This window comes from Mangifera indica, chromosome 8, assembly GCF_011075055.1.
Source record: "Mangifera indica cultivar Alphonso chromosome 8, CATAS_Mindica_2.1, whole genome shotgun sequence".
NCBI lineage: Eukaryota > Viridiplantae > Streptophyta > Magnoliopsida > Sapindales > Anacardiaceae > Mangifera > Mangifera indica.
In genome coordinates, this window is record NC_058144.1 from 5,621,949 (window position 1) to 5,649,588 (window position 27,640).

The 27,640-nt window shown below is 35.7% G+C and overlaps 6 protein-coding genes across 7 annotated transcripts; 3 read left to right on the plus strand and 3 right to left on the minus strand.

The window, feature by feature from the left end:
- The first annotated feature begins 2,698 nt into the window (after nt 1-2,698).
- On the plus strand, nt 2,699-5,199 carry LOC123223605 (xyloglucan galactosyltransferase MUR3-like). Its single transcript, XM_044646847.1, has 2 exons — nt 2,699-2,810; nt 2,926-5,199. The coding sequence occupies exon 2, from the start codon at nt 3,244-3,246 to the stop codon at nt 5,038-5,040; it is 1,797 nt and encodes a 598-aa protein (XP_044502782.1). The 5' UTR covers nt 2,699-2,810; nt 2,926-3,243; the 3' UTR covers nt 5,041-5,199.
- Nucleotides 5,200-6,972: 1,773 nt separating this feature from the next.
- On the plus strand, nt 6,973-9,439 carry LOC123223606 (subtilisin-like protease SBT1.2). Its single transcript, XM_044646848.1, has one exon. The coding sequence runs from the start codon at nt 6,991-6,993 to the stop codon at nt 9,298-9,300; it is 2,310 nt and encodes a 769-aa protein (XP_044502783.1). The 5' UTR covers nt 6,973-6,990; the 3' UTR covers nt 9,301-9,439.
- Nucleotides 9,440-9,585: 146 nt separating this feature from the next.
- On the minus strand, nt 9,586-11,156 carry LOC123223607 (photosystem II reaction center PSB28 protein, chloroplastic-like). The gene is made up of 2 exons (XM_044646849.1): nt 10,994-11,156; nt 9,586-10,371 (listed from the first exon to the last, which is right to left on the minus strand). Exons 1-2 carry the CDS (start codon nt 11,073-11,075, stop codon nt 9,902-9,904), a joined length of 552 nt encoding a protein of 183 aa, XP_044502784.1. The 5' UTR covers nt 11,076-11,156; the 3' UTR covers nt 9,586-9,901.
- A 1,540-nt stretch (nt 11,157-12,696) lies between these two features.
- On the plus strand, nt 12,697-17,523 carry LOC123224182 (bifunctional TH2 protein, mitochondrial-like). The gene is made up of 6 exons (XM_044647769.1): nt 12,697-13,316; nt 13,419-13,527; nt 14,491-14,781; nt 14,862-15,276; nt 15,597-15,863; nt 16,723-17,523. Exons 1-6 carry the CDS (start codon nt 13,132-13,134, stop codon nt 17,133-17,135), a joined length of 1,680 nt encoding a protein of 559 aa, XP_044503704.1. The 5' UTR covers nt 12,697-13,131; the 3' UTR covers nt 17,136-17,523.
- Nucleotides 17,524-18,206: 683 nt separating this feature from the next.
- On the minus strand, nt 18,207-22,144 carry LOC123223572 (auxin-responsive protein IAA11-like). Its single transcript, XM_044646793.1, has 5 exons — nt 21,636-22,144; nt 20,285-20,604; nt 19,717-19,852; nt 18,636-18,697; nt 18,207-18,543 (listed from the first exon to the last, which is right to left on the minus strand). The coding sequence occupies exons 1-5, from the start codon at nt 21,944-21,946 to the stop codon at nt 18,494-18,496; spliced, it is 879 nt and encodes a 292-aa protein (XP_044502728.1). The 5' UTR covers nt 21,947-22,144; the 3' UTR covers nt 18,207-18,493.
- A 1,267-nt stretch (nt 22,145-23,411) lies between these two features.
- LOC123223573 lies at nt 23,412-26,465 on the minus strand. 2 transcript variants are annotated; one of them, XM_044646794.1, is made up of 4 exons: nt 26,202-26,465; nt 25,770-25,904; nt 24,188-24,375; nt 23,412-23,852 (listed from the first exon to the last, which is right to left on the minus strand). In XM_044646794.1, the coding sequence occupies exons 1-4, from the start codon at nt 26,258-26,260 to the stop codon at nt 23,680-23,682; spliced, it is 555 nt and encodes a 184-aa protein (XP_044502729.1). In that variant the 5' UTR covers nt 26,261-26,465; the 3' UTR covers nt 23,412-23,679. The 2 variants fall into 2 exon arrangements, with proteins under 2 accessions (XP_044502729.1, XP_044502730.1); XM_044646795.1 differs by lacking the exon at nt 26,202-26,465 and adding an exon at nt 26,168-26,192.
- Nucleotides 26,466-27,640: the final 1,175 nt, after the last annotated feature.

The following is a 27,640-nucleotide window of genomic DNA, read 5'->3' on the forward strand; positions in this document are numbered from 1 at the left end:
AAAAAACACTGGTGTTGGCTTGAGGCTTAAGTCATTCCAAGAGAATATTGATTTCCCCTAAGCAGAAGAAAGTTAAAACTCGATATGCAAGCAAAGAAGCTACAATCTAAAGTTGAATAAGAAGCTAAACATAAGTTCATTCACTGATATCGAGAAACGAGCTGTCTATCTTTAATCAAACATCGGTTGTTCTACTATCTGATGCCTCCAGAGAGATGCTCTGCCTCATTCGACGGCGTCACTTTAGAAGGAACAAACATCGGGGCTGCAATGATTACCCGCCGTGGCACTACGCCTGAGTCCCAAGATTGTTGCTGCATCAACATTTATGTTAACAACAGTATTCAGGGAGTAAACGGTTCGGTTCTGGTCGGGAGTGAGGTAAGAATGAGAGATCCTGGAGTTTGCTTATATTTTGGAGATATCAAGTTTGATAGAGGATGCCCTCAATCCCAGATGACAAATAGTAATTTCGTTTCCTGTGTGATTTTTCTTGTTTCATTTATCTCACTTTTTTTATTGCTTTCAATAATATAAGTAGCATAGAATCTACCGGGCTACTGAATTTATATGCAATAAGTAGATATTATGCCTGCAGAAAGTTTGTCTCCTCTGCAAATTGTGATGTAACAAAGATGAACGTCCATGTCTTTTTGAACAGTACAATGATAAAAAGTTATGAGCCTGCCCATCGATGAAACTGAGCCAGGCAATACTAAAGATGATTGATATCAAAGGGGTTAGTGGGTGCCCACTCTTGGTCTTGCCCATTACATTAACTGTGTGGTGGCCAACCGGCAGGCACAAGCTTCCCCACATGCACGCTGCTAGGTTTCTTATTTCATTTCACCAAGACGACTACACCACCACAACAACATCCAATTGATCGACTCTACCGTGCCTATCTTATTGACTTCTATTATCTTATATGACTTCAACTACTGTGAACATCATTTTCTTGACACCAATAAATGATAGATTCATGTTACCAAATTATGGCTCTATCGACCACAACATAATTTTATCACTTTCACAGAGGAGCCCAGCTGCACTTAAATATATCTGCCGGCAACGTGTACTACATAATATATTAATCTGAAGGATTGTTAAGTTTTTTTTTTTTTTGGAAATCAAGTATTTTATTCTTGCATTGTTGGTATGCAGCTAGCTTTGATGCAAATTTTATATATATATGTAGCTTTCTTCAGGAATGTCCTTCCCTGACCAGTTGTTCATGGCCGTTGGCCTTGAGAAGAATGAACCCATTTTTCACTTTGGTTTATATTTATTATTAAAAAAGGTGAGCAATAGAATGAAGTAGTTCCATTGCATTGTTTATTGTAGTCTAAAGCGTTGCAACAATGAAGGTAAGTGCGGTTTGGAAAGTAGAGCTTACCGTAAGCAGAATGATGAGACCAGGCAGAAAAAGCACACTTAATTTTTTTTTTTCTCTTTAATAAAAATTGTTATGTAGAAAATTAGAAAAGTCATTTTCTTTTTCTTTTTTTCTTTTCTTCTTTCTTTAATGAGAATAATGCTTTTGGGATAAAAAGGGGAGCGAAAATGACTTTTTCTATCTTTTATGAAATAATTTTTAATAAATAGTTTTAAAAAATGATGGAAATGGTTTCGTAAAATTTTGCTTAAGAGATAATCATTAGGTTAGGCCTGTTTTTTAATGCAAAGTACAGGCATGAGGTACAAGTACAAAAGAGTTTCAAACTATATTTTAATAATAAAATAATATATATTCATTTATAAATAATTTATTATTATATAATTAAATATTTTTAAATTAAAAATAAAATAATATATAATTACATAATAATAATAATAATATATTATTTTTATACACAAATAATATATAAAAAATATATACATATAATATATTAACAATTTGTAAACTTTACTAACAAACCATTTTATTTACTGTTAATAGAGTATTTTTTATCCAAATTTTAATGTAGAGACAGATATATATTTGTAAAATTTTAATAACTTAAATATTTATTTAAAATAAATTTTTATTAAAAATTTTAATTAAAATTAGAGATAAAATTATTATTTATTAAAAATATTATAAATTAAAATTTTATTATATTTTACACTTTAATTTTAAAAATCTTATAATCCCCTCTTCACCAAATTTTAAAAAATAATTATATTACTTTCAAATTCTTAAATAACACGATAATAGAGTGAGAGCCATCTTTAGCAAAATTTTTTTATCTCTATCCATAGAAAGATGAAAGGGCAAAGAGACGTTATTGTCAACGATGTGACACCACTTCCAAGAAGAGGCAGAGATCTCCCTGTGAAATTGCGACCTTGAAAACGCTCTAGGAAGAGACTGATTCCATTAATTGAAATGAAATGACGTCCTTTGGCCTTTAATTGCCCATCCATCAATGGAATCAGTGAATGAGGACAAACATGTCATTTCATTTTACCTTTTTTATTTTCTTCATAAATTCTCAACTCACCAATTATTGTAAAAAAATAAAACCCACTGGGACCCCTTTCATTTCTCGCCACGTGTTTTTTCATCATCATTAAATCAAATCAAATCACACACCCTCACCATCTACTACTGTAATTATTATTATAATCAACCATGGAAGGTAAATCCAGGACACGTTAGCCACATGACACATGGCATAATTCCACCTCCGACAGGCAATTTACAACTTTCTCCTCTATATACGTATGCTGATCCTTTTCTCCTTTACTATTATCTTCTCGGGCTCAGAAAATTTTCCTGAATTTTCTCAATCTCTGATTTTCGCCCAATCAGAACTGTCAGACCTGGCGTAAGTTTTTCTTCTTTCCCTAATCCCTTCTGTACTCGTTTTCGTTTTATAAGCTTGTCGTTTTCATCTGCCCTTTTTACATCGTTCTATTTTGCTGCAAAATTTTCTCCAACAGATCAGGGGGACGCGGTTCGTGATTTATCGTGATTTGTGCTGACTTAAGAGCTGTTTCTGGAAGTCAAGATCTTGTGATCAGTTTCAATATTTGTGAACCCTTCATTATCTTTATTGCAGTTTGAAAGTTGAATAGCTGTATATTATTCAGCTCAACTGTTCAAAATTGGGATTAGAGTTTATTTATTTGTAAATTTTGGGGATTTTAAGTGTTTGGTTGGTAGAATTAGTAGATTATTGAATTGTGCTTGTGGGTGTTCTGGGTGAAGTGCTGCAATTTTCCATTGATTGATCGATCAATCGAGTTAATTAGAATCTGATGAGACGCCGCACGGCGTTGAATTGCCATTCAGAGCCCACGGACAAAGGAACGGGCAAGCATCAACCAAACAGGGTATGTCTTTTAGCTTCATTGTCCGCGTTCTTTTGGATTCTGTTGTTATACTTTCATTTTGCAGTACTTGGAAGTAATACTGCTAATGAATCTGTCCATATTGTCAATACCCGTGTTACTGAACCCCATAAAGAAGCCAGCAACGTTGTTGATAATAAATCTACCCAAATTCAATCCAATCCCGTTATCCCAGATCCTGTTCCTTCCCATTTAACCTATCCTGGAGTTCAAGAACCTGGTACGAAAGCCACTGATGATGGTAATCATGAAAAGAAGAATTATCCATTTATCAGGGCATTGAAAACAGTTGAGAACAAGAGCGATCCTTGTGGAGGTAGGTACATTTATGTGCATGATCTTCCTCCGAGGTTTAATGAGGATATGCTTAAGGAGTGTAGAAGATTGAGTCTTTGGACCAATATGTGTAAGTTCATGAAAAATGCTGGACTAGGGCCTCCGCTTGAGAATGTTGAGGGGGTTTTTTCCAATACTGGGTGGTATGCCACTAATCAGTTTGCAGTTGATGTGATATTCAGTAACCGGATGAAGCAGTATGATTGCTTGACCAATGATTCTTCCATTGCTGCAGCTATTTTTGTGCCATTTTATGCTGGATTTGATATTGCTAGGTATCTTTGGGGGTATAATGTATCAACAAGAGATGCTGCTTCGCTTGATTTGGTTGATTGGCTAATGAAGAGGCCTGAGTGGGGTATAACGGGTGGGAGGGATCATTTTTTGGTGGCAGGGAGGATAACATGGGATTTCAGGAGATTAACAGATGAAGAAACAGATTGGGGGAATAAGCTTCTGTTTCTCCCAGCTGCAAAGAATATGTCCATGCTTGTGGTCGAATCAAGTCCCTGGAATGCAAACGATTTTGGCATTCCTTATCCGACGTACTTCCATCCAGCTAAAGATGCTGATGTTTTTATTTGGCAAGACAGGATGAGGAAATTGGAGAGGAAGTGGCTTTTTTCTTTTGCTGGTGCTCCACGTCCTGACAATCCCAAGTCAATCAGAGGGCAGATCATTGACCAGTGTAAGAGTTTGAAGGCATGCAAACTACTGGAATGTGATTTTGGGGAGAGCAAGTGTCATTCTCCAAGCAGCATAATGCAGATGTTTCAAAGCTCCCTCTTCTGCCTGCAACCTCAAGGAGATTCTTACACAAGAAGGTCTGCCTTTGACTCAATGTTGGCGGGTTGCATACCTGTCTTCTTCCATCCAGGTTCTGCTTACACACAATATACATGGCATCTTCCAAAGAACTATTCTACATACTCAGTTTTCATTCCAGAGGATGACATCCGAAAGAGAAATATTAGCATAGAGGAAAGGCTGAGACAAATTTCTCCTGAGCAGGTTAAGATCATGAGGGAGACTGTTATAAAGCTCATCCCAGGGTTGATTTATGCAGATCCTCGCTCAAAATTGGAGACTCTTAAAGATTCTTTTGATGTTGCTGTGCAAGCAGTCATTGACAAAGTTACAAGGTTGAGGAGAAATATCATTGAAGGTCGTACAGAATATGATAATTTTGTGGAGGAGAATGCATGGAAATATGCTTTGCTAGATGAAGGGCAACGTGAGGTTGGAGGTCATGAGTGGGATCCTTTCTTCTCAAAACCAAAGAAGGATGATAATGGTGAGGCTGATGGTTCATCAGCAGAAGCTGCAAAAAATTCTTGGAAAAATGAGCAAAGAGATCAATCAGGGTAGCAGTTGATAATATAGCAAACCTTGAGTCAGGTAGGTTTTAGCACTTGCTATGAAATCATTGTATAAACTGCCACCAAATTTAGGCCATGCTCCATGTTTTGGACCAGAGTATACACATTTTCTTCTTGCAATACAATTTTTACTATAGAATCTCTTACATGTTGCAATCTGAATTTGGCTTAGAAATTCTTTGTACTGCATTGTTTCTCAGAATTCTTTTTTTTTTGTATTCCAAAGGTGTTCCTGTTCAATCAATGCATACTAGAAATAATTGAGTGATTAAAAATCATATTCAAGTTAATGGCAGTAAGCATCAAGTGCGGTTTGCCCTGAATTATTGTCCAATCAACTCATACTACCTAATGGGAAACTGAGGAAATTATCTGAATCAGTATAGACCATTCTGCTGACATTTAAATTTCTGGAAGTTAATGCATTCTGTGACATAAAAAAGAATCATTAAAAAGGTGGTAAATTTATAAAGCATAACCATAAAATTACTTCCATCCACAGATGTTTTGTGCCTCCAATGTGCTGGTAGTTCTGCTAGATCCGCAGGATCTATTCTATTCTGTCCATTAATCTTATTGTTCTGTAAAAGCCAATTGTTCTTCTTATACCTGTACATTTGTTGCATTTGTTTAAGATGTGGCAGGCAACAACGTGGATTAAATTAACTGAATATTGAAAAGACATGATGCACTCATAGAATAAATAAATAAATAAAGCTGAATCATCAGAATGAAGTATTATAACTATAAAACTAACTGTCTCGACTCTAAAGTTCAATTCAATTGATGGGTGTTGAGTTGACAAGTGAAAATAAACTGAAACCAAACAATATTCTTGCTTCGCAGAAACAGTTGAGTTAAGAATGATTTGAAGTGGGTGGTGAGCTGGGTGAGAGTTGAATTATATGAAATCTGGATCCAGCCAAACCAACACGGTTACCGCCATGGGATGGCATCTGTATTGAAGCTGGACACAATCTGTAATTTGTTGCCTGGAATGCTCTTAAAATAAAATTATGCACAAACTTATAAGTATAAACTAAGATAGTAGTTTATGATATGCTACCCTATCAGTATGTATACGATATTGTATTCATGGTATTAGCGTCTTCCAATGGACTACGGAGAATACTATGCCCTTACATCTGACCCAGTCCAACAGAATTTCAGGCCTCTATGATTTTGTCACCTACCCCAATATGGCCCATATTTGCACAAAATAAGTTGTTTTAAATTACAATCAAGGGTACCAAAAAACCAAACAACAAAACATATAGTAATTTTGTTTATAAATTTATATATAAATAATAATATATTATTATATGATTAAGTATTATTTTATCTTTAATTTTTAACTATTCAATTATATAATAACATACTATTATTTGTATATAGAATTACGTATATAACACTATTCAAAAACTACTCTGAAAAGAAATTGAAAAGGCTTTTTTTTCTCTCTAACATAATTCCATTCACATGTGTGCGGCATTAGGATGAAGGGAAACAGACTGCAGTCAAGCAAACACAAGCTGCATGGGGGCTGGGGCAGATGGAGCCATTCTGTTTTGGAGAAACATAAGAGCGTCTGTTCTGTATGTATTAAATGTACATTTCATTTATTCACAACCATCCAATCCATTTCTCACTTTTAAAAAACAAAACTCAGAAACAAAGATTCATAGAATTTAAAATGTAACGCCTATATTTCTGGCATTGTAAGTAACCTTAACTTCTCGTGGCTCCTCGAGCAAAATACACATACTCTCTCCCCTGCCATGACAAACGATCCTCGTGATGAAGAGCTGTTCTATTTCACGAGTTTCATATTCTCTCTACCCTGTTTTGAATTCTTTTCAACGCCTTCAAATACCCCGCTTTCCTTTCACCAAACCATGCATTTAGTTTCTGGCTTTTATTTTTACGCATCACTTTATCCATGGAACCCAAGATTTGCCTTTTTGTTTCTTTTCTTTTCTTGTACTTTGTTTCTCTCCAAGCAGACACTCTCCAAACCTACTTAATTCAACTCCACCCGCATGGTTTAACCAGCTCTATGATCACTTCTAAGCATCATTGGCATCTCTCATTCATTGAACAAATCATTTCCTCCCAGGAAGACCCTTCTTCTCGCCTTCTATACTCCTACCATTCTGCCATGGAAGGTTTTGCTGCTCAACTCTCTGAATCAGAGTTGGAGTATCTGCAAAAGTTGCCTGACGTCATTGCAATCAGGCCTGACAGGAGCTTCCAACTTCAGACAACTTATTCTTACAAATTCTTAGGACTAAACCGACCCACAAGTGGAGGAGCTTGGCGGAGCTCACATTTCGGTTATGGAACCATAATTGGGGTCCTTGACACTGGAGTTTGGCCTGAAAGTCCAAGCTTTGATGATCAAGGAATGCCCCCAGTTCCCAAAAAATGGAGAGGGATTTGCCAAGAAGGCCAAAACTTCAATGCTTCGAATTGCAACAAGAAACTTATTGGTGCCAGGTTCTTTGCTAGGGGCCACCGTGCGGCTTCAATGTCGTCCTCACCAAATATTATTCAGCCATATGTGTCACCGCGGGATTCCCAGGGCCATGGGACTCATACAGCATCAACGGCTGCAGGAGCTTCTGTTCCTGTGGCAAGTGTGCTTGGTAATGGGGCAGGTGTGGCTCGAGGGATGGCCCCTGGCGCTCACGTTGCTGTATACAAGGTTTGCTGGTTCAGTGGCTGCTATAGCTCTGATATCTTAGCGGCAATGGACGTTGCAATTACAGATGGGGTTGATGTACTCTCTCTATCTCTGGGCGGCTTCCCCTCACCTCTTTTTGATGATAGCATCGCAATTGGTAGTTTTCGAGCAATGGAGCATGGAATTTCTGTTGTATGTGCAGCAGGAAACAATGGACCACTCCAAAACTCAGTTGCAAATGAAGCTCCTTGGATAGCTACCGTTGGTGCTAGCACACTTGGCAGAAGATTTCCAGCTATAGTTCGGATGAGCAATGGAGAACTCCTTTATGGAGAGTCCATGTACCCCGGAAACCAAATATCCAATCTACAGAAAGAGCTCGAACTAGTTTATGTGACAAGTGGTGATGATAGGGGAAGTGAATTTTGCTTGAGAGGGTCTCTCCCAAAGAAAAAAGTTCAGGGCAAGATGGTGATTTGTGATCGAGGTATCAATGGAAGGGCAGAAAAAGGTGAAGCTGTGAAAGAAGCGGGTGGCGCTGCAATGATTTTAGCAAATACAGTCATAAATCTAGAAGAGGATTCGGTTGATGTACATGTCTTGCCAGCTACTCTGATTGGTTTTGCAGAGGCAATTCGTTTAAAGGCTTATATTAACTCCGTAAGGAGGGCTAGAGCTCGAATCATATTTGGAGGAACTGTAATTGGGAGATCAAGGGCACCAGCTGTGGCACAGTTTTCAGCCAGAGGACCGAGTTTCTATAATCCTACCATTCTGAAACCTGATGTAATTGCTCCTGGAGTCAATATAATTGCTGCCTGGCCTCAAAACTTGGGGCCAACAAGCCTTCCGGAAGATTCAAGGAGGGTGAATTTTACAGTCATGTCCGGGACTTCTATGGCTTGTCCCCATGTCAGTGGCATTGCTGCTCTAATCCACTCGGCACATCCCAAATGGACCCCTGCGGCCATTAAGTCTGCTCTGATGACAACTGCTGATGCAAATGATCATTTTGGAAAACCAATAATGGATGGTAATAAGCCTGCTGGAGTTTTTGCTATCGGAGCTGGTCATATTAACCCAGAAAGAGCCATCAATCCAGGATTAGTTTATGATATTACAACAGATGAGTACATCACTCATCTATGCACTCTGAGGTACACAAAATCAGAAATTTTAGAAATCACACACAAGAATGTGAGCTGCCAAGAAATTTTGCAGATGAACAGGGGTTTCAGTCTCAATTATCCCTCAATTTCTGTAATTTTTAAGAATGGAAAGAAAATCAAAATGATGCAAAGGCGATTGACAAATGTGGGGAGTCCTAATTCCATCTACTCAGTGGAAGTAATGGCTCCAGAAGGCGTCAAAGTTAGAGTTCAACCTCAAAGACTAGTATTCAAGAACATAAACCAAAGTCTAAATTATAAAATCTGGTTTATATCAAAAAAGAGAAGTCCAGGAAAAGACAAGATGAGCTTTGCACAAGGGCAGTTGACATGGATTCATTCTGGAAATAGCAGCTTTTACAGGGTTCGAAGTCCTATTTCAGTTACTTGGAAGTAACAGTAGCAGCAGTGATGAGAGTAGTGGCATTGCTAAGAGCTGAGATAGTTCTCTTTTTCCTGTCCTATTGTTATATATTCCAATGATATATGTTCATGGAGATTAGAGGCCCAAAATAAATTGCCAAACTTAAGCCTTATGTCATTCATCGAAGACTGTTACAGTAGTATTACTAAATGATGTTCAGTCCGAAACATGATAAAGAAAATCAATAAACAAATTTGTAAGGAATTATTCAATCAATGCCATATCTCGTGGAGGACACATCTCATTCTCAGACAAACATTCCAATAATGAATATATTCATTAAATATATATGCTTTCATCTGTTCTGAGAGAGATTCCGAATACAGATTGACTCATTGAACAAAGTTCAAGAACATGGAATGTCAGCTCAGATGTACATAATGAAGGAAAGAGAATCATACATCAACAGAAACATCAAAATTCGTGGTCTTGATGGAGAGAGGGGAGCATTGTAGTATTTGCATTAAACCAACAAAGCAGTCAGCCAAGGCCTTCAAGTTTCACTTGCATTAGACAAAACCAAAGAGGTGACTACTAAAAGCAACGAAGGAGAAACGAGAGAATGTACAGTGCCTCAACTTTTGACAAATTGCAAGCCATTCTGATTTGCATATCGCTCCATGAACCTCATGAATCTGTCCCACTCTTTGGGTGACCGCATTACATATTTTGATTCAATCCTTGCAGGCTTTCCATTGACGAATTTCGCACTTACATCAACTGATTGAAGAACCCCTTCCTCATCAATCATATAAAGTCCAGTGATATCACCAATTTCACTGGACGAGTCAAAAACCGAGGGTTGCTCAAAACTGAATATAGCCACACCATTTGTACCATCTCCTGATTTGGTTAGCCTCACATCTGGTATTGTCAATTCATCGGTTCCTCGGATGAACTGGATTGTTGGTTTGACCATCATTGTTATGCATCCAGATATCCGAGAGTTAGTTCTTAATGGGGCCAAGCATGGGCAAGTCAGGCGTAAAGATTGGCCATTGAAGGGTGAGTGTGCATTTCTATGAACAGACCATGTTACTATACCTGCAAAATGAAATTGCCAAAACGGATTTTGCGCGTAACATATTAATTTTATAATAGACGGGAAGCTACTTGTTTGCCTTCTTCAAACATATTAATTTTAGATAGTTACTAAAGAATTCATGCAGTCCACACTAATTCTCTCAATGCCGCTTAATCAATTAGTATGATTTTAGCCAATCCGAACCTCCTTGAGAACATTACTCACCCATTTTATCAGACAAACAAGTTTTTGGTTAAAAAATGTACCACGTTAAGTACATTTCCACTGAATAATTTTCCTTAACTTGAGAAATGCAATATCAAGAATGTCAACTGAAAAATAAAAAAATTCAGTAATTAATCATATCTACTAACCCTAAAACAAACCAAATTAAGCAAAATCAAACACCCCCCCCCCCAATTTCACTTACACACACGTTCCTCCACATATAATAATAATAATAATAATAAAAAATAACCAAAAACAGGACAAAATATCCTTAAAAACAACTAAAAAAATGCATTTAAAAGAGAACTGAAAAACCAAGAACATTAAACCATTCAAGCATTGCACAGTTACTGCACTGTTTTCTTTCAGCTCTAATTCCAGAAACTTTGTAAAGATAAGACGAGAAAAATAAACCTGAGAGAAAGCGTGGATGGTGTTGGTGCCAACAGTGTGAGACCGGAGATGCTAATGCAAGCGGATGTAAAGTTATTGCCATTGCGAAGGACCAGAGAGACGGAAAGAACAATTGATCAAAAGACAGTTTTGTGGCGTGATATGAAACCAAGAGTAATGCGTAAGAAGGATAGCCATTCACTTCAAGTACTTTCTTCCCTCTTCATCCCACCCATGCACGTGCATGTCTCAACACGTGGCTCTAAAACTTCAGATTCTCAGCATGCTTGCTTCAGCCCAAAACAATATCAATGGATCATAAAAGCCCAAAACTGTAACATCACAAGCAACCCCTTTTTTAGGTTGGTATAGCAATTACATTTTCAATGATTTAGTATTGCATGTCAATTCGCTCATGCCATTTGAAATAGGTCAAAAGATTTATTGCCATCAAAAGCATAGTAAAATCTCAAAATCCAATCCTTTAATTTTTAAAAATTTATTAAAATTTTTAGTTAGAGTTAAGTACAAAATCTTTATTTAACAATAATATTTCAAAGATAAAAGTTTATACATTTTATTCTTTAATTTGAAAAACTAATAATTTTTCCTCAAAATTAAGTTTTGAAAAATGATATTTTTCCCTTACCTAGGGTTTCAAATTTCGTTAACAAATTTTCAATGAATGATGGCTAATCTCTCTCTCTCCCGATAACTTCTCTCCTTTTGATGTTTTCCTTCAATCAATAATGTCTAGATTCAATAGAATCTAGAAAAAAATCTAAACAAAAAGTCAAAACCTTTCATTTGAACTCTATTAAATCTAGACATCGTCGATTGGAGGAAAAGTGTTGGAGGGAGATATGTTGTTGGTGGGAGAGAGATCGACTATTGTTCACCGGAAATTCATTGGCGAAATTTGAAAACCTTAGGTAAAGAAAAAATGTTACTTTTCAAAACTTAATTTTAAGAAGAAATTGTTAGTTTTTCAAATTAAGAGGGTAAAATGATATAAATTTTTATTTTTTTAAATATTATTGTTTAAAAATGATTTTATTCTTTATTCTAGCCGCAAATTTTAATAAATTTTAAAAAATAAATAATAAAATTTTAAAATTTTACTATACCAGAAGTGAAGCAAACATCTCGGCCATTGAAATAATGGACTATCTCATATGTTTCAAATTTGTCCTTTTCAAGGCACCGTGTTTGAAGCTTCGAGGAGAAGCAATTGTTAACATGAAGAAAAGATGATACACGACGTCGCAGTGGCATCGAATTCCAGAAGGAAACGCGAAAAAGACAATCCATGCACCCTCAATCAATAAATACCATCAATCCACGTGCCTTCCCTTGTGCACCATTTTTTTTTTTTAAATTGATTTACATTCACTGAACCAATCCAATCTTACAAATAAACAATAAAATTATATTTATTTAAATACATAAATAAATATAAATATATTATTATATAATTAAATAATTTTAAAATAATAATAAAATAATATTTAATTATATTATAAAATATATAAGTAAATATACATAATAATATTATTATAAATATATATTAATGGAGGTTTAGGCTGAAAGTATCGTGAAGCATATTAACACAAATAAATATACACATTTAGCACCTGCCTAATCAGCAATGACTGATTAACAATTAAGTATTTTCCATTCCAAATATTTGATTTTAGTTCCTTTAAAATTAAAATTCATAATATTTCATGAATTGATTTACACAGTGTAAAATCCACCCCAGTGGGGACCACAATCCTACGTGTCACCTTTTGATAGCAGTTCGTCGACGCGCTTTTCTCCCACTGCCTCTCCCTCCCTGTCTTTCCTTCTCTTTTTGTAGACCAGGTGAGGAGGGGCAGCAGCGAAGCGAAACACCACGATCTCGTAACATTACGCGAGTGGTGGTGACTCATTCTCCTTCTGTCGGCCCCATTCTACTCACGAGACGTTCGTGTTTCTCCTCTGTTGACAGACCTGACCGCCACCGCCTTCTTCTTTTATCCCGCAATTTTGGATTCGTTTCTTTATGTACACACATATACAGGCCAACTTTTCATTCCATTTCTTTGAACCAAGCTTTCTATTTCTTTCTTTCCAAGTTTTCAACGTCGTTTGATCGCAATACGACGTCCGTGTTAATGACAATGGGAGGAGAGGACGAAGGAAGATTAGCCAGAAAGTTCTGGATCAAGTTCAAGAACGAGTCTGTTTTTATTATGTACAGTCCCTTTTTTGTTTCTTTAGCCGCTGGAACGTTGAACTCTAATACTTTTCTTAATTGCGTCTCTCAAGATGTTCATTTCCTCAAAGCCTTCGCTCACTGGTAAGAATCTTCATCATCAATTTTTCATTTTTATCACTTTTCTGTCTTAGATTTGGATTAGATTGAAACGTCTTCTTTTAATGTTGTTTTTCTGTTTTTTAGTTTTGAATTGGCAGAAGAATGTGCAGACGATGAAGAGGACAAGTGTGCCATACGCAAGCTCCGGAAACGTGTTAAGCATAAGCTTAAAACGCTCGATTCCCTTGTCCGCGTAAGCTTACCCCTTTGTTTTATTCTTCTGATTATATGGCATTTTCTTGTCAATTACTAGCTGCTAAGATTAACGTTCATTTGCTGTTGATTGATAATTGAAGATAAGGTGGAGTAGTTGAGTTGGAAATATCGCACTTTACAACTAACCAATAATGCCTCCTTTCCTAATGCCAACCAACCATGTATCTTTAGTTTCGGCAAACCCAAAGGCTGAAGCGGTGTAAATTAAATTAAAACAATTATTTGTTTCCTTGGATTCAACGAGTTTGACCACAACATGTAAAGTTTAAAGAACAATAATTACTGTCCTTGTATTCTAAACAGTAAACGCTGAATGGAGATGGGACATTATTGAGTCGATAATTTGCATGTATTCTGTAATTATGTAATTAGCCATTGCTGGAGAAACCCAAGAAGTTGTTCTTCAGTTTGGACTGGTCCTATCTGGATTTTTGATATATTACTGATTTTGATTCGTATAACAAGCCATAAACCTTTTGAATTTGCCTGAAAATTAATGGAAAGGGTGTTATTATCTATAATGCATTCTTCTCAAATATTTTAAAAAGTCCATATTTTGATTTAGTGGACTTGTAAGTTATCTGAGTTGAACAAATATTGGTATTTGTTGCCACTTTCCACAAATTTGTAACTCCGATAGAATTCATCTGTTTCTTTCCTGGAACAGAGATGTTGATGTATTCTTTGTTTCTGATATGAGCATGCTTTAGTTTGGATATAAACATGCTGACTTGCCCATATTGATTCAGGACTTTGCATGTTTGTGAGTGTGCCACAGGTCCATAGGTTTTTGGATATTTTTCTTTTCCCAGTAATCGTATCCGGTGAACTATGAACTTCAACTTTATATGGCAATGACCAGTTGTTTATATTTCCTTTTTGCTTTCATTCATGCTGGTGGTTCTTTTCAGTGTATATTCTGAAGGAGTCTCTTATGCAGGAATGGGGCTTTGAACTCCCAGAAGAGTGCATGATCAACAATGCCACGCTCAAATACACACAATTTTTGCTGGCAACAGCCTCGGGAAAAGTTGAAGGAGAAAAAGTACTTGGTAAAATTGTAACTCCTTTTGAGAAGACAAAAGTTGCTGCTTATACAATTAGTGCTATATCACCTTGCTTGAGGCTCTTTGCATTTATAACTAAAGAGATTCAGCCTCTTCTGGATCCTAATGATAGTAGCCATGTTTACAAGAAGTGGGTTGAATATTATTGCTCTGAAACCTTTGAGGTTTGTGAGATTACTAAGATTTTTGTCATGATGTTTTGGTTGATACCTTGCTGATCAAATCAAACAAATTCTGGTTCCAGGAATCCATTGCACAGACTGAGGAGTTGCTGGATAAACTAAGTGTTTCTCTGACAGGAGAAGAACTTGATGTCATCGAAAAGCTCTATCATCAAGCTATGAAACTTGAAGTTAATTTTTACTGTGCTCAACCAATGATGCAGCCAACAGTAGTTCCTTTGTCTTGGGTGAAGGATCCTGCAGAAGGCCAACTTACCATATTCTGTGACTTTGACTTAACATGCACTGCTTTTGATTCCTCTGCCATTTTAGCAGAAATTGCAATTGTAACATCACAAAAGGCTGATCCTGATCAGTCTGAATCAAAACTCCCTCGAAAATCATCTGCTGATTTGAGGAACACATGGGGAGTTCTTTCCAACAAGTATACTGAAGAGCATGAACAATGCATAGATTGTATCATGCCCTCTGAAGCAGGTATAATGAACAGTTGATTTACTAAATCTAATAGTAGATTTATATGTCTTCACAATTTTAAAGTGTTTTGGCAAAAATTTAACTCTTTTAGGGCATGTTTGGTTCAAGAATTTGACAAAGTGTTGATGTGATTTAGATTTGTAATCCAGAAGTCGAGATAAAATGAGTGTAGCAGCTGTGTTTCTCATTATTTCCCTTTTCTGGTGTTGGCGTTTAAGCTATATAAACCTTGTGGTGCTATTGAATCAATACAACTTCCAGTTAACAGTATGAAATGTTTGCTCAAATTTCTATGCTTATAGTATCATCTGCTTTTGCAGTGGGAAAATTTGATTATGAAGGTTTGTGTGAAGCACTCAAGCAACTTGCAGAGTTTGAGAGAAAGGCTAATTCAAGGGTGGTAGAGTCAGGAGTACTGAAGGGTATAAATCTGGAGGACATAAAACGAACTGGTCAACTTCTCACTCTTCAAGATGGATGTAGAGGGTTCTTTCAAAAGATTGTAAAAAGTGAAAATTATAAGACCAATGTTCATGTTCTTTCATACTGTTGGTGTGGTGATCTTATACGGTCTGCATTCTCATCAGGTACTCATATTTAAAACTTATATATCTTATGTGCTTTATTTTTTATATACTGAATCTTTATTCCAGCACATGTTCACTGTCGTACTTGCTAGATTGGTCCATTTTGAAAACAAAATACTGTAAACTATGGTCCACTTGATGGTGACACCTGACTGAAAGTCTCTTAACTGTATTTCTGACCCCTGTTGTCTTTGCCTGAAACTGGAAATTTACTGAAGGGACTCTGGAAAGAAACTCTTTCAAATAATTTGGCTTTGCTATCAAGCTGTTTGCTTTTGCCTGAAAATTGCTATGCTTAATAATCTTTTCATTGACCGGAAAGGATTCAGATGTTCTGTTATCGCTCTACACATCAAGTCATTTGCCATGAAGTAGTTAAAAGTTTGAAATAAGTGGTGTGAACAATTTTGAGACTTGAATTCTTTCTTGGTGCCATGTTTCTCAACAGTAGATTTATTTATTTTTTATTTTAAAAATCAAGAGATGAGAGGATATATTCTAATATAACCATTTAAGTTGAACTAAACTAAGAATGAAAGTTGTTTAGGGTAAAGGAACAGTAGAGTGATATGCGGGCTATGCTCTTGTTTCTTTTAAAGATTTGGATGTGGGATGGATAGAAGTTTGATCTCTTATTTTTACGGGACGTAGCTGATGTTGTTGAAGGTGAATTTTGAAGAATATAACTCTCTTTGTTGATAGGATTCTATGATTGACAGGATTATTTCAGCATAAACCATTTTATTATCTTAATATTCGTGATTATTCCCAATTTCTTTCATACACAACTTGAGGAATATTGCTGAATTGATTTTTCTGATTTGTTTCAAGCTTGTTAGTATTTTCCCTTTCATTGCAGGGGATCTAAATGTGCTGAAAGTGCATTCAAATGAATTAGTGTATGAAGAATCCATATCAACAGGTGATATTGTTAAGAATTTGGAGTCTCCCTTGGAGAAGTGTCAAATCTTGAATGACATTGTAAAGGATTGCAGCAATAATGGCCAGAACTTGACAGTTTATATTGGAGTTTCACTAGGTGACCTGCTCTGCCTTCTTGAAGCAGATATAGGCATAGTAATTGGTTCAAGTTCCAGCCTGAGGAGACTGGGTAAGCAGTTTGGTGTTTCCTTCATCCCATTATTCTCCGGTTTGGTAGAGAAACAAAAGGAACTCACAAACGACAGTTCCTTTACATGGAAAAAAATGTCTGGCACATTATACACAGTTTCTAGTTGGGCTGAAATACAAGCATTCATCCTGGGGTCATAATTTAGGACCATCCAAGAGGTGTGTCTATTTAATTGTTTGAAGAAACTTGATCATCAATTCATTTATAACAGTAGGATATACAGATGATACAGATGGTGGCTAATTTTACTGGAGGGGCACCCAGTAGCCTTCATTCTTTTTCTTTAGGGCATGCCATTAAAATATATAGAGATTTTGTAATTAGAGTCACAATAACATGGTTACAGTCTAAACAAGTTGTTATTCTACTTGTTTTACACCTCTGTTTAATTGATAATTATTCTACTTTTCTCATAAGCTGGAGAGGGAAAAGTATTACATATTCCAATCCAATGGGTTGTTTGACTAAATCATGTGTAATTTGACTGATGATTTTTCTTGAATATCAACTCAAAGTTTTTAAGCGTGATGATGATTATCGTTAAATTCTCCTCCATATAAGAGTCTTAGTGCTGGATATTGTAAGCATGTTCAAGAGGAGATGCTCTTATTCTTGAGATTAGAATAGCACTTCTTTGCACAGCTAACCTCCCCAAGGTCAGACCATCCTATGCTTGGTGAGGCCAAACTTCAAAGAGAATGCAGAGGCAATAACCATTCATTTGCAAATACTGTTAATGGCCTTCTTTAAGAACATAATTCGGTTAAACTAATTTTCATTTGGCATGTAGAATTGTTTAAGTTAATGTATGTAATCACTAGTTGTTGTTGGTGTTCAAAATATTGGAGTACATGATATGCAGACTTTTTCTTGCAAATAAAGTTTCATTTTATTGGTGAATTCAAGCTGACATTTCAGAACTTTTTTTCAGCTAAGTTAAATAACTACCTTATTTTTTAATTAAACATTCCAATTTCATAGAATTAGCTTACTAAATTACAAACAAAGCTTTCTTATCTAGGATGGCATATTTCTCAGCAAGTCTCATAAAGATATCATTTATTGTTCCTCGAAAAATTTTCCAACATATGTTCAACTACCAAGGCACAGGTCAACCCAGAAATAGAAACCATAATTGTCTTTGCTTTGACAAGGTAAGGCAAAGACCATTTCTAAGAGAAGAAAAACAAGACATGAAGTGCTTCAATATATACAGCATCAAACACAGCATTCATTGAAGTATGCATTTATATATTACATAGAAAAGTAAGGTGCTTGTGGCTTCCAAAAAAGTATAGTGAGAATTCCCGGAGACTTGCAACGAGGAACGAACAAAATCAAAACAAAATAATACAGCACCCACAAACAAACAAACGTGTGTACAGGACCAATCTTCGCTTGTCAAAATGATTGTACTGTTTAGTATCTATTTTTTCACCTTTGTGTATCTTCCAGAACACAGTAAGTTTTCATCTTATAGGATTAAAAGAAAACCGGCTTAGATGGGCTTGTTTCTTAGCCTTCCATTACTTTCTTGTAACCTCGGAGCTGCAAATAAGGATAAAACAAGCATAATGAGAATGCATGAAAATACAACATATTGGGTAGAGAATCATTAAGTTTAGTGCACATCTGCATACCAAGTCCTGTAGCTTCGGATGTCCTCATGATTCTAAGCCTCTTCACAGAGCTAAGGAACATCCTGAAAAGAAACTTAGTGATTACATTAATTTCAATGCCAACCTAATGAGATGACAGAAAAAAAGCTTCAATCAGTAGAGCATACTTCACAACAAAGTATTTACAGAACTCTTTAAATTCAACTAATGGAGCATTTTTTCTAACTTCTTCACCATTCTTCAACAGCATTGCATGATTGTATGAGAAAAACATTTGCCCAGACAAAACATACAACAACAAATAGAGTGCCTTATTGCAGTTCTACCTGAGAGTTGTCACTGTAACTGAGAACAGTAACAGCAGAAAGATCTTTGCTTCAATGAAATAATTCATTTTCTAATGGTAGAAAGAACTTAGGCCATATAACTTCCAGAAGTCAATTTCATATCTTTCTCCTCCAACATAAAATAAATTACTTTGTGGAACTGTGAGTTAAAGACAATGAGCCCTTGAAAGAGAGCAAATAAATGAAATACATAACCAATTAGTCAGGAAGACTAAGGTTTGTGAATTTCTTTGTGGTTGAGCATTAGAAGAATGAGTATCATCAACATTCTGCAGCCAAAATCCAATGTTACTAAGTTCTATTTGCAATATCTTTGCACAATCTCCCTTTTTAAGGTGACAAAGCAACATCTTATGAGGTGAATTTGTAGAAATCAAACACCACATGCATCCTAAGGAAAGCTACAAGAGAAATCAGAAATGATCAAATAATTAAAAAGATCATTGATTGGTTGTCCTCCACTGATCTTTTCCTAATTAATAATAAAGAAGCTTGTTTGTGAGAGAGAGAGAGAGATGAGCAAATGATTTCTTATACTCAAAAGAACTCTGTCATATTATACACATAAGATAATCACAAGCAACTCATTATTCTAATACTTTGTTAACCACTATATTTCTTCCTCCTATTATGATGATATAAACTCCAACTTTGGACTTTCAGGCCTAGGCAATAGATAAAAATGATATGTATTGAACATGTGTAGACATAAATAGGATTAATATCTGAGCACATTTTTGCTAGTGAGTACATACCCCCAAGGAACATCTCCCACAAGCATCCAATCTCCCTCCTTGTCCTCATAAGTGAGCACAAAGTCAGACTTTCCATCCAGCAAATTTGAATGTCTTGTTGCTTCCGCCCTTGTATCATGTTCCTTTACGCTTGATCCTAACAGCACAATGATGCCCCGATCAAAAAACAGTACTTTTACTTCATTGACTACCTTGTAAATGACATTAAATTAGCATGTCTAAACTCAGGTTTTCTGAAACCATATAATGTCTTGTAGGATTTTAAAATTTTTTTAATATGCTGGTCTAAATTTGAAGGAACACAAAAGTCAAGGAATTTGAGCCAAATTTGATAGGAGAATAATGACCACTTAAATACTTCTTCCCATATAGAATGTAGGGAAAGAGATCCACTTCCACCACATTCCTTATTAACGTTTTCACAATATTAATTCAAACATAAAGATTGGAATCATTCAAACTTCATCATCACAAGAGAATAAAATAGAAAATAACTTTAGCTACATAGAGAAAACACCAAATTAATAGAAAAGTTCAGAACTAAATTATGAAGATATGAAAAACTCACTTATTCCAGTGATAGTTGTAGTTGGCCTGGTGAACATATCCTCCAGAGTCTGTGCTAAGGTTTCATAACAGCTATGAGTATTCAGATCAACCTTCCTGCCAATTGGAATTCCATCCATATTCACCTTCACAAACAGGGAACTCCTGGTTTTAGCTGTGCCATTGTTCTTGTTGCTGCAATTGGTGGTCTTCTCTACCACACCATTCTTTCTTTTGTGTTTCTCGATCATTGAGTTGTACTCTTCAGTGGCTACTGATTTTGCTTGATTGGCCATGCTGTTCATTCTGTATGCTCTGATAGGAGGCCATCCCACGACTTGACTGATTCAAGATTTAAATTAAACCAAAAATCCAATGCCAGTCTCAGAAAAGGTTCAAAAACCCAAAACTAACAAGCTTAAATTCATTCAGAACTTTATACTATGTTGACAAACATAAACGCATGATGATTTATACAAACAACCAAGTACCATAAAACTTCATTGAGAATAATAATTTTGCTCTTGACATGCTTACAACATTCTCCAAGGAATTTCAAGGTTAGTAATTTTTCTTTACCATCCCAATTGAGAAGGGGTTTTGAAAGTTTAATTGTATTCCTGGGGATTGGGCTGTACAGTAAAGGTGATTTTTATTGGATCATAGCAGTGTTTTTGGATGTTATTGATTGATTTTGTATTGTGCTTACTTGTAGTTTTAAAATAATTTCTTGGTTTCAAATAAAATAAATAAATACATGCTTGCCAGACTGATCCTACAATCCTAAGTTTACTTTGAACTTTAGAAAAAACAGGCTTAATTCTCAAACCTGAGAGATACAAAAATCTGATTATTCAGATACGGATTTCAACAACTATGCTTGTTACAAATTCTAAAATTAAAGTAACTTTAAGCAAGATCCCGTGAAGAAGATCTAGATTATTATTCCAGGCTTGTGAGGTAAAGCTAGCTGTAGATCCCATATCTATCATACAATGCATCTAAAAAATACAGTAAAAAGGGGGAAAAAAAAGCGTCTATCAGAAACAAGGAACATGATCAAACAGAAACAATCCTGTCACGAGATATAATAAGGATTCCCTATGCGCTCCATGAAGAACAAGTTCTGAATTTTAGGGTTGATCAATAAATTAAATGCAAAGATAATGAACTTTAACAAATTTGCGGAAACTATTAAGCAACAAATCGATATCAAAAATCATACCAGCATAAAAACTCCATCGTCCTAAGACAAACATCTATAATCATCTCTCAATCAATAAATTCCTATACCAAACTATCAACAAATATAATAACAGAAATATAAGCATATATTAGAATTATGAGATAAAAAGTTAAGGGTAAAGAGTTACCTGGCAGCATTAGCCACAGAATCAGCACTTCTCTTGGTACCAGCGGAGGCATGATTAGGTTTGCTCAAAGAAGAAGAGGAAGAAGAAAAAGAAGAGGAAGAAGGGAAATCTTTAGCAGTGAAAATACGAGCATATTGGGCAGCAGAAGTGGCTTGTTGTTGAAGCCTAAACCCAGAATTACCACCACCACCACCAAGACTCAACCCAAGTGCCAACTCGAGGTCAGACTCATCAGGACTGGAAGAATCCTCAGAAGATAACACCAGATTATCATCTCTCGACACCGTCGAAACTGACCCACTCGCAGACATTTGTTTTGTAAGACGAAAAGGAAGAAGAAAGAAGAAAACAGGTTGCTTATATACAAAATAAGTTCAAATAAAAAAGAGAAGGGGTTCAATCAAGAATTGTAAAGAAGAAGATATTGAGTTGTTAGTTTGGTGAGTGAGTATTGGAAACACAAATAAACTCGGGTTTGGTACTGGTAGTGGCAGTGTAGGTGATGGTGGGGGTGGTGATTGCTGTGTGACCCACATGTCTCCTTCGTGATCCTCAATCTATTTTTGTTTTTATTTTTTTAATCATTTCTAGACTACTATATAAATCTAAATCTAAATCTATGGTTGTTGGTCGATTTTCTTCGCTTTAATTCCTTTTTTTTTTTTTATTCATTGAAATTCCAAGAATTATCCATAATAATAATTACCTTAACTGAAAATTAATTATATAATAAAAATTAAGAGAACAACATACGACAAACCTGCTGGCAAGATAAGATTAAATAATTAAATAATTAAAATTATTCTCACACCTTCCTTTTCATAATATAATAGACTCATAATTTTCACGCTATATTAAAAAATAAATAAAAATTATTAAATTGGAAATACTATCCCTTCAGGCCTAAGGAGCCCAAAAGTCAATATCGTGAGAAATAAGACAGACAGCTTTCATATTTACGGAGAAAAAGAGAAACGAGACTCACGAAATTCTCGCGTCCTATAGAGACAACAAACCACCTAAATGCTCCCAACGACAACTCGACAAGATGGGACCATCCATCTCATTGGTAGACAGCATGGGACCCGCGTGTTCATTGCCAAGCGTGTGACACGTGGGGGACCACATCAATTACCCAACGACAACGACAACGACAACGACAACGACAAAGACAAAGGCAAAGCAAAGGCTAAGCTACTCAACCTCAACCAGGGTCTCACCACCACCAGCAATCAACTACCAACTCTCGCTTACATTACAGTCAGATTTTTTAGAGTTGGTTTCAATTCCGGGAATTAATTGATAAACGCGTTCACGTCCGGAATATTAAATCATTCCACGTGGCAGTTGTTGATACCGATGGTGTAGGTTCCTGTCATGGAGAGGGGGAACAGAGTCCCTGGTTGCCTCATTATTGTACAGTTTTAAGGACAATAAATTTCTTGTTATATATTTCTATTTATTTCCATGCCTACCTTTCCTGTTTAGCTGACAGGTCACACCCCTTGATTTTGACAAACTGCAATTTCCAGTGGGATACAGATAAGTACATTTGCTCTTTTCAAACGCCAGGGCGTCGGGCCATTATTCAGCTTCATAAAAAAAAAAAAAAAAAAATACAAAGATAATTTTTAACGAATTTCACTAAAAAATCCTAACCATGGTTGAAAAAACTGGCTTCAAACTGCAGGGATGAAAAAGTTTAGTTCCAACAATCCTTAGGTGAGAAACAGGAGTTCTGGCCTAACGAAATCTTAGAATCATGGCTGAAGATAATTTGACAGGATAAACTAGAAACTTGAAATTTCAATTTGTATGGAGCTTGATATATCTCATTCATACATGTTTGGTGAATGAAATTGGTGCTGATATCCAAAACTATTATTCCCCAAGCAATCAAATACAGAAGCTTTTATACCTAATGGACCTACAGAACACATCAATTTCTCTTATTATGCAAACAGAATTCTGCAAAATTTGTCGTGATGGCCACGTGATATCGGAAATGCAAGAGAAAAAGAAAATCCAATGTAGATTTCACTTTTCATTGTTTATCCTGCGGCTGAGCAGTGCAGGATGTACAAGCTGAAGGTGAGACGTTGCCTGAGATGTTGATTCGCATTGTTTGTTGCTTCCCTTCGTTTGCAGGAAGATGGAGAAGAGCATCCATGATAAGAATTTCCCAGTTCTGTGGCCGGAAAGATGAAAACCAGATATCTGTGAAAAATAACCATATAAAAATCACTAAGCAAGAAAAAAGAAGGATATCAGGTTGCAGTTGCAACATGATCACCAAAAAAATATTGCAAGTGCTCTTATTATTATCACACACACCTATATATATTGCATACATTAGCTTCCCAAAATACTAATGATAATCCTTGGATGCTTTTCTTTTCGCATCTTTTTCTTAAAATTGTAAAAAGCTATAGCAACCACAAAGTTTCTGGAAAATGTCTCAGATATTAAGCTAACTAGCAATCAATTTAAGAGAATGATGGATCCCTATCAAACATAAAGAGCACAGACAACAATACAAATAAAGCACAAACCTCCATTGCGGACTGCCTTCAACCGGAAGACTCCATCGCCTAGGGGACCTGAGACAGGAAATGTACAAGAAACAGACTGTCTCTTCTGAGTTACTGCAAGAGATGCATTGTACCATGGGCCCTTCTTTATTGGTTCTCCAATAGCATTAATGATTGCCTGATTCTCTCCCGCTTTCTCCATTGCCTTGCTGAAAAATAATTAGAAAGCAAATAATCAAATAAAACCCAAATAGTTTTGGAATCAAACAATAACTGCCTTGCATCACTATAAACCTTTACCAGCCAAAATGCACACAAAATGCCCAAATTCCAGGCTTTCCTGCATATTGTTCATTTATTGATATAACACTGATTGGTAAAAAGAACTACCATAGAAAGAAGTATACTCACTCCCTAGCTAGCTATATTGGGTACATAGAATATTCATTCACTAGCTCAGAGAAGTTTCTAGCGAACAACATTAGAAAATACTGTCCACTTCTTTATTTCATCCAATCTCCTCCTTTAACTGCTGGAAATCTTAAATATTTTTCCCTCTCCAACACACATACCAAAATTAGGATAACAAGCCCCATAAAAATTTATAGCTAGCCTTAGAAACTGACTGAAGCTTTCAAAACTAGACAAGTTGACTGGTTCTAGTACAGCAGAGGAGCTAGAGGGTTGACATGAGATTTCTGTTTGAAAATTGAACTTGGCTGCTGCCTATGCTAGTGGATCTTTTATTCAGGCCAATCCAGTTCTCCAGTTCAGTAGAACATGTTGGGCAATTATGCATCTAGTTATCTGATAAAATAATTTCCTTAGTTTAGCTGTCGAATTTAAATCTTTTAATGCTTGAACAAACAATATGTGCACGTGGCATCTGACAGGTATCTACATTTCATACAAAACATCATGCAACAAAGAAGCTTACAAAGAAATTGCAGTTTTTTTTTGTTTGGTGTGTCTGTCAGATATGCTGAAGTAGGAGTGTCGAACGCAATTCCAATCACCCACCCATTCCCTATGTACTTCAGATATTAAATTTGTATAATTCAACAAGGTGCATATAACCAAACCGGTATCCTCCCTTATTTGATGCCACAACATGTTGCAGCCAGTCAGCAATCATGGAACCTGATTCTGATTTGTGTGATAAACAAAAGCCATAATAAGGCTACACTAATGCAGAAATTATTCTCCTCGTATATGGAAGGAAGACGGTACTCGGGTTCCATAAGGATATCCTAACGGCTATATCAACCTCGTGGTTCACCAATTATGACAAAGTTAGACCCTACCTAAACAACTAATTGGGAGATTTTCAAAGGCAAATGATAGACAGGTTTGTAGGTTTCATTTAAGCAAGTAAAATTTACCACATATATATAAGTTTAAACGAGCATCTTTCTGAAAGTTCAATAAATTATAACTTCTAAAACGGACAGCATCATACAAAAATTCCAGAACACAAAATGCAAAATTTTACTGAATATATAAAGAAAGCCTTACAAAATTCTTGAATGATAAAACAAGACTAAACGTTTTGACATCTTAAGGGCGATCCTGACACAATAAATGAAGACGGAAACAAGTATACCTGCTACAGCTATGATAAATTGCAAGGTCATCAAGAGCACTCAAAGCCACACCGCCAGTAACAGTAATCAAGACAAAAGACACGGCTTTACGACCCCATGACTCGCTTTTTTCATCATTCAAAGGCTTTGATGAGCTGAAAGAATCAATTTTACCGATCAAAGACCATAACTTCAGCTTCTCACATAAAAATGATTTAACATAAGAAGAACATTTAAGTTTAAAATCGAATCTTAATATATCAAATAATGAGTATGATTTTAAAAAAAAACACAGAATGAGCTGCTACATTATTTTAAAAAAGAAAAAGAAACTCTAAATTAAAAACCCATTATTGTAAAAGAAAGTGAAGAACCCAGATAGAGGTAAAACAAATAGAATTAACAATCCGATCCTTACGAAGTTAAAACAGAAGAAAAAGACGAAATTCAACCTAGAAACCTTCGAAGATGGAGAGCTCTTAAATAAAGAACTCAACCTTCTCGCCAACATATCTCTCTGCCTTTTATCTCCTTTCTTCGTATCGATTCTAGTAGGTGGATATCTGCAGGCGCACGGCCGCACCGGCTGCACCGTTGAAGTTGTTTGGAGTCAAACACGAACCCGACAGAGTTAATTTGACTCAAATAGTTTTTAGGTTGGAACTCGGTAGAGACTGAGCATGTGCAGGCCCAATAGACCCAGAAAAAGAGTTATTTTGAAAGTGTAACGCTGTGTTCTCATTTTCGATATATAAATAAATATATATTTAATATATTATTATATAATTAAATATTTTAAATCATTTGATGACTTGTTCATATTCTAAAAATTATAAATGCTATATAAAATACTATAAAACCAAAAATAAGAAAACATTTAGATGCGTTAAAAATTGTGCTTTTCATTTTTTCTAAAATAATATAAAATACTCTATAAAACATCTTTTTTTAGATACAGTGCAATATCATCTTTATCAGAGAACGAAGATGACTATTCTTTGTCTCTAACAAAGACCTTGTCTTCGTTCTCCAACGAAGATGATACCATATCACATTGAAAGAAGGATGATCGAAAAAAAAACACATTGAAAAGAAAGAGACGTTGTCTAGAGATCACTAAAAAAATCTTTTTGTTATCAAAAAAATTAAATATAAAAGTTTGAAAAACTCTAAAAAGAAAATATTATTTTTAAGAATTTGAATTAAGGAAAAATTGTTAATTTTTATGATTTAAGAGAAAAATAATATAATTAATAAATTCAGTTAATTTTAACTGTTCATAAATATGTAAATAAATTTTTCAAAATTAATGAAAAAAACTTGAAAAAACAACATTTTTTGATATTTGACCCCTTTTTTAAGTTTTGGAAGTAAAAGTTACATCAACCTTGTATGTCAACTAGCCGTGTGTCCATTTTTAGAGAAGTAAACAATGGCTTTATCATTCACCCGTAGTTAAGTATGTACGCCACAGCTCTCCAGTGAAGTTGCTTATTCAGAGAGTGAAATGTTCCCAGTCACCCACATGCCGACCAATCTTGCTAAGAGCAACGTTCATAATTCCAAGTTTGAGAGTGCGAGGACCATTGAAGGGGCAAAAAGCCCACATGACAATATCGGTGAATGTCCCACCAAGAGCAGGCTTCACACGAATTTGAGCCACTAGGATCAATGACCTCACCAATCAAAGCCTTGTGCAGATGAACAACTTCAAGACTGAAAATAGGTCTACAGAATTTGCTATGGAAGAAATTTCGTTTCGTCTATGAAAAAAGGAAAAAATGTGATGAAATTCATATAAATGTAAATGATGATTGATACATATGTTGATTGCTCTGATGTGGTGATTGAGAAGTCGGCGACCAAATTGACGACAGAAAACTGGAGCACG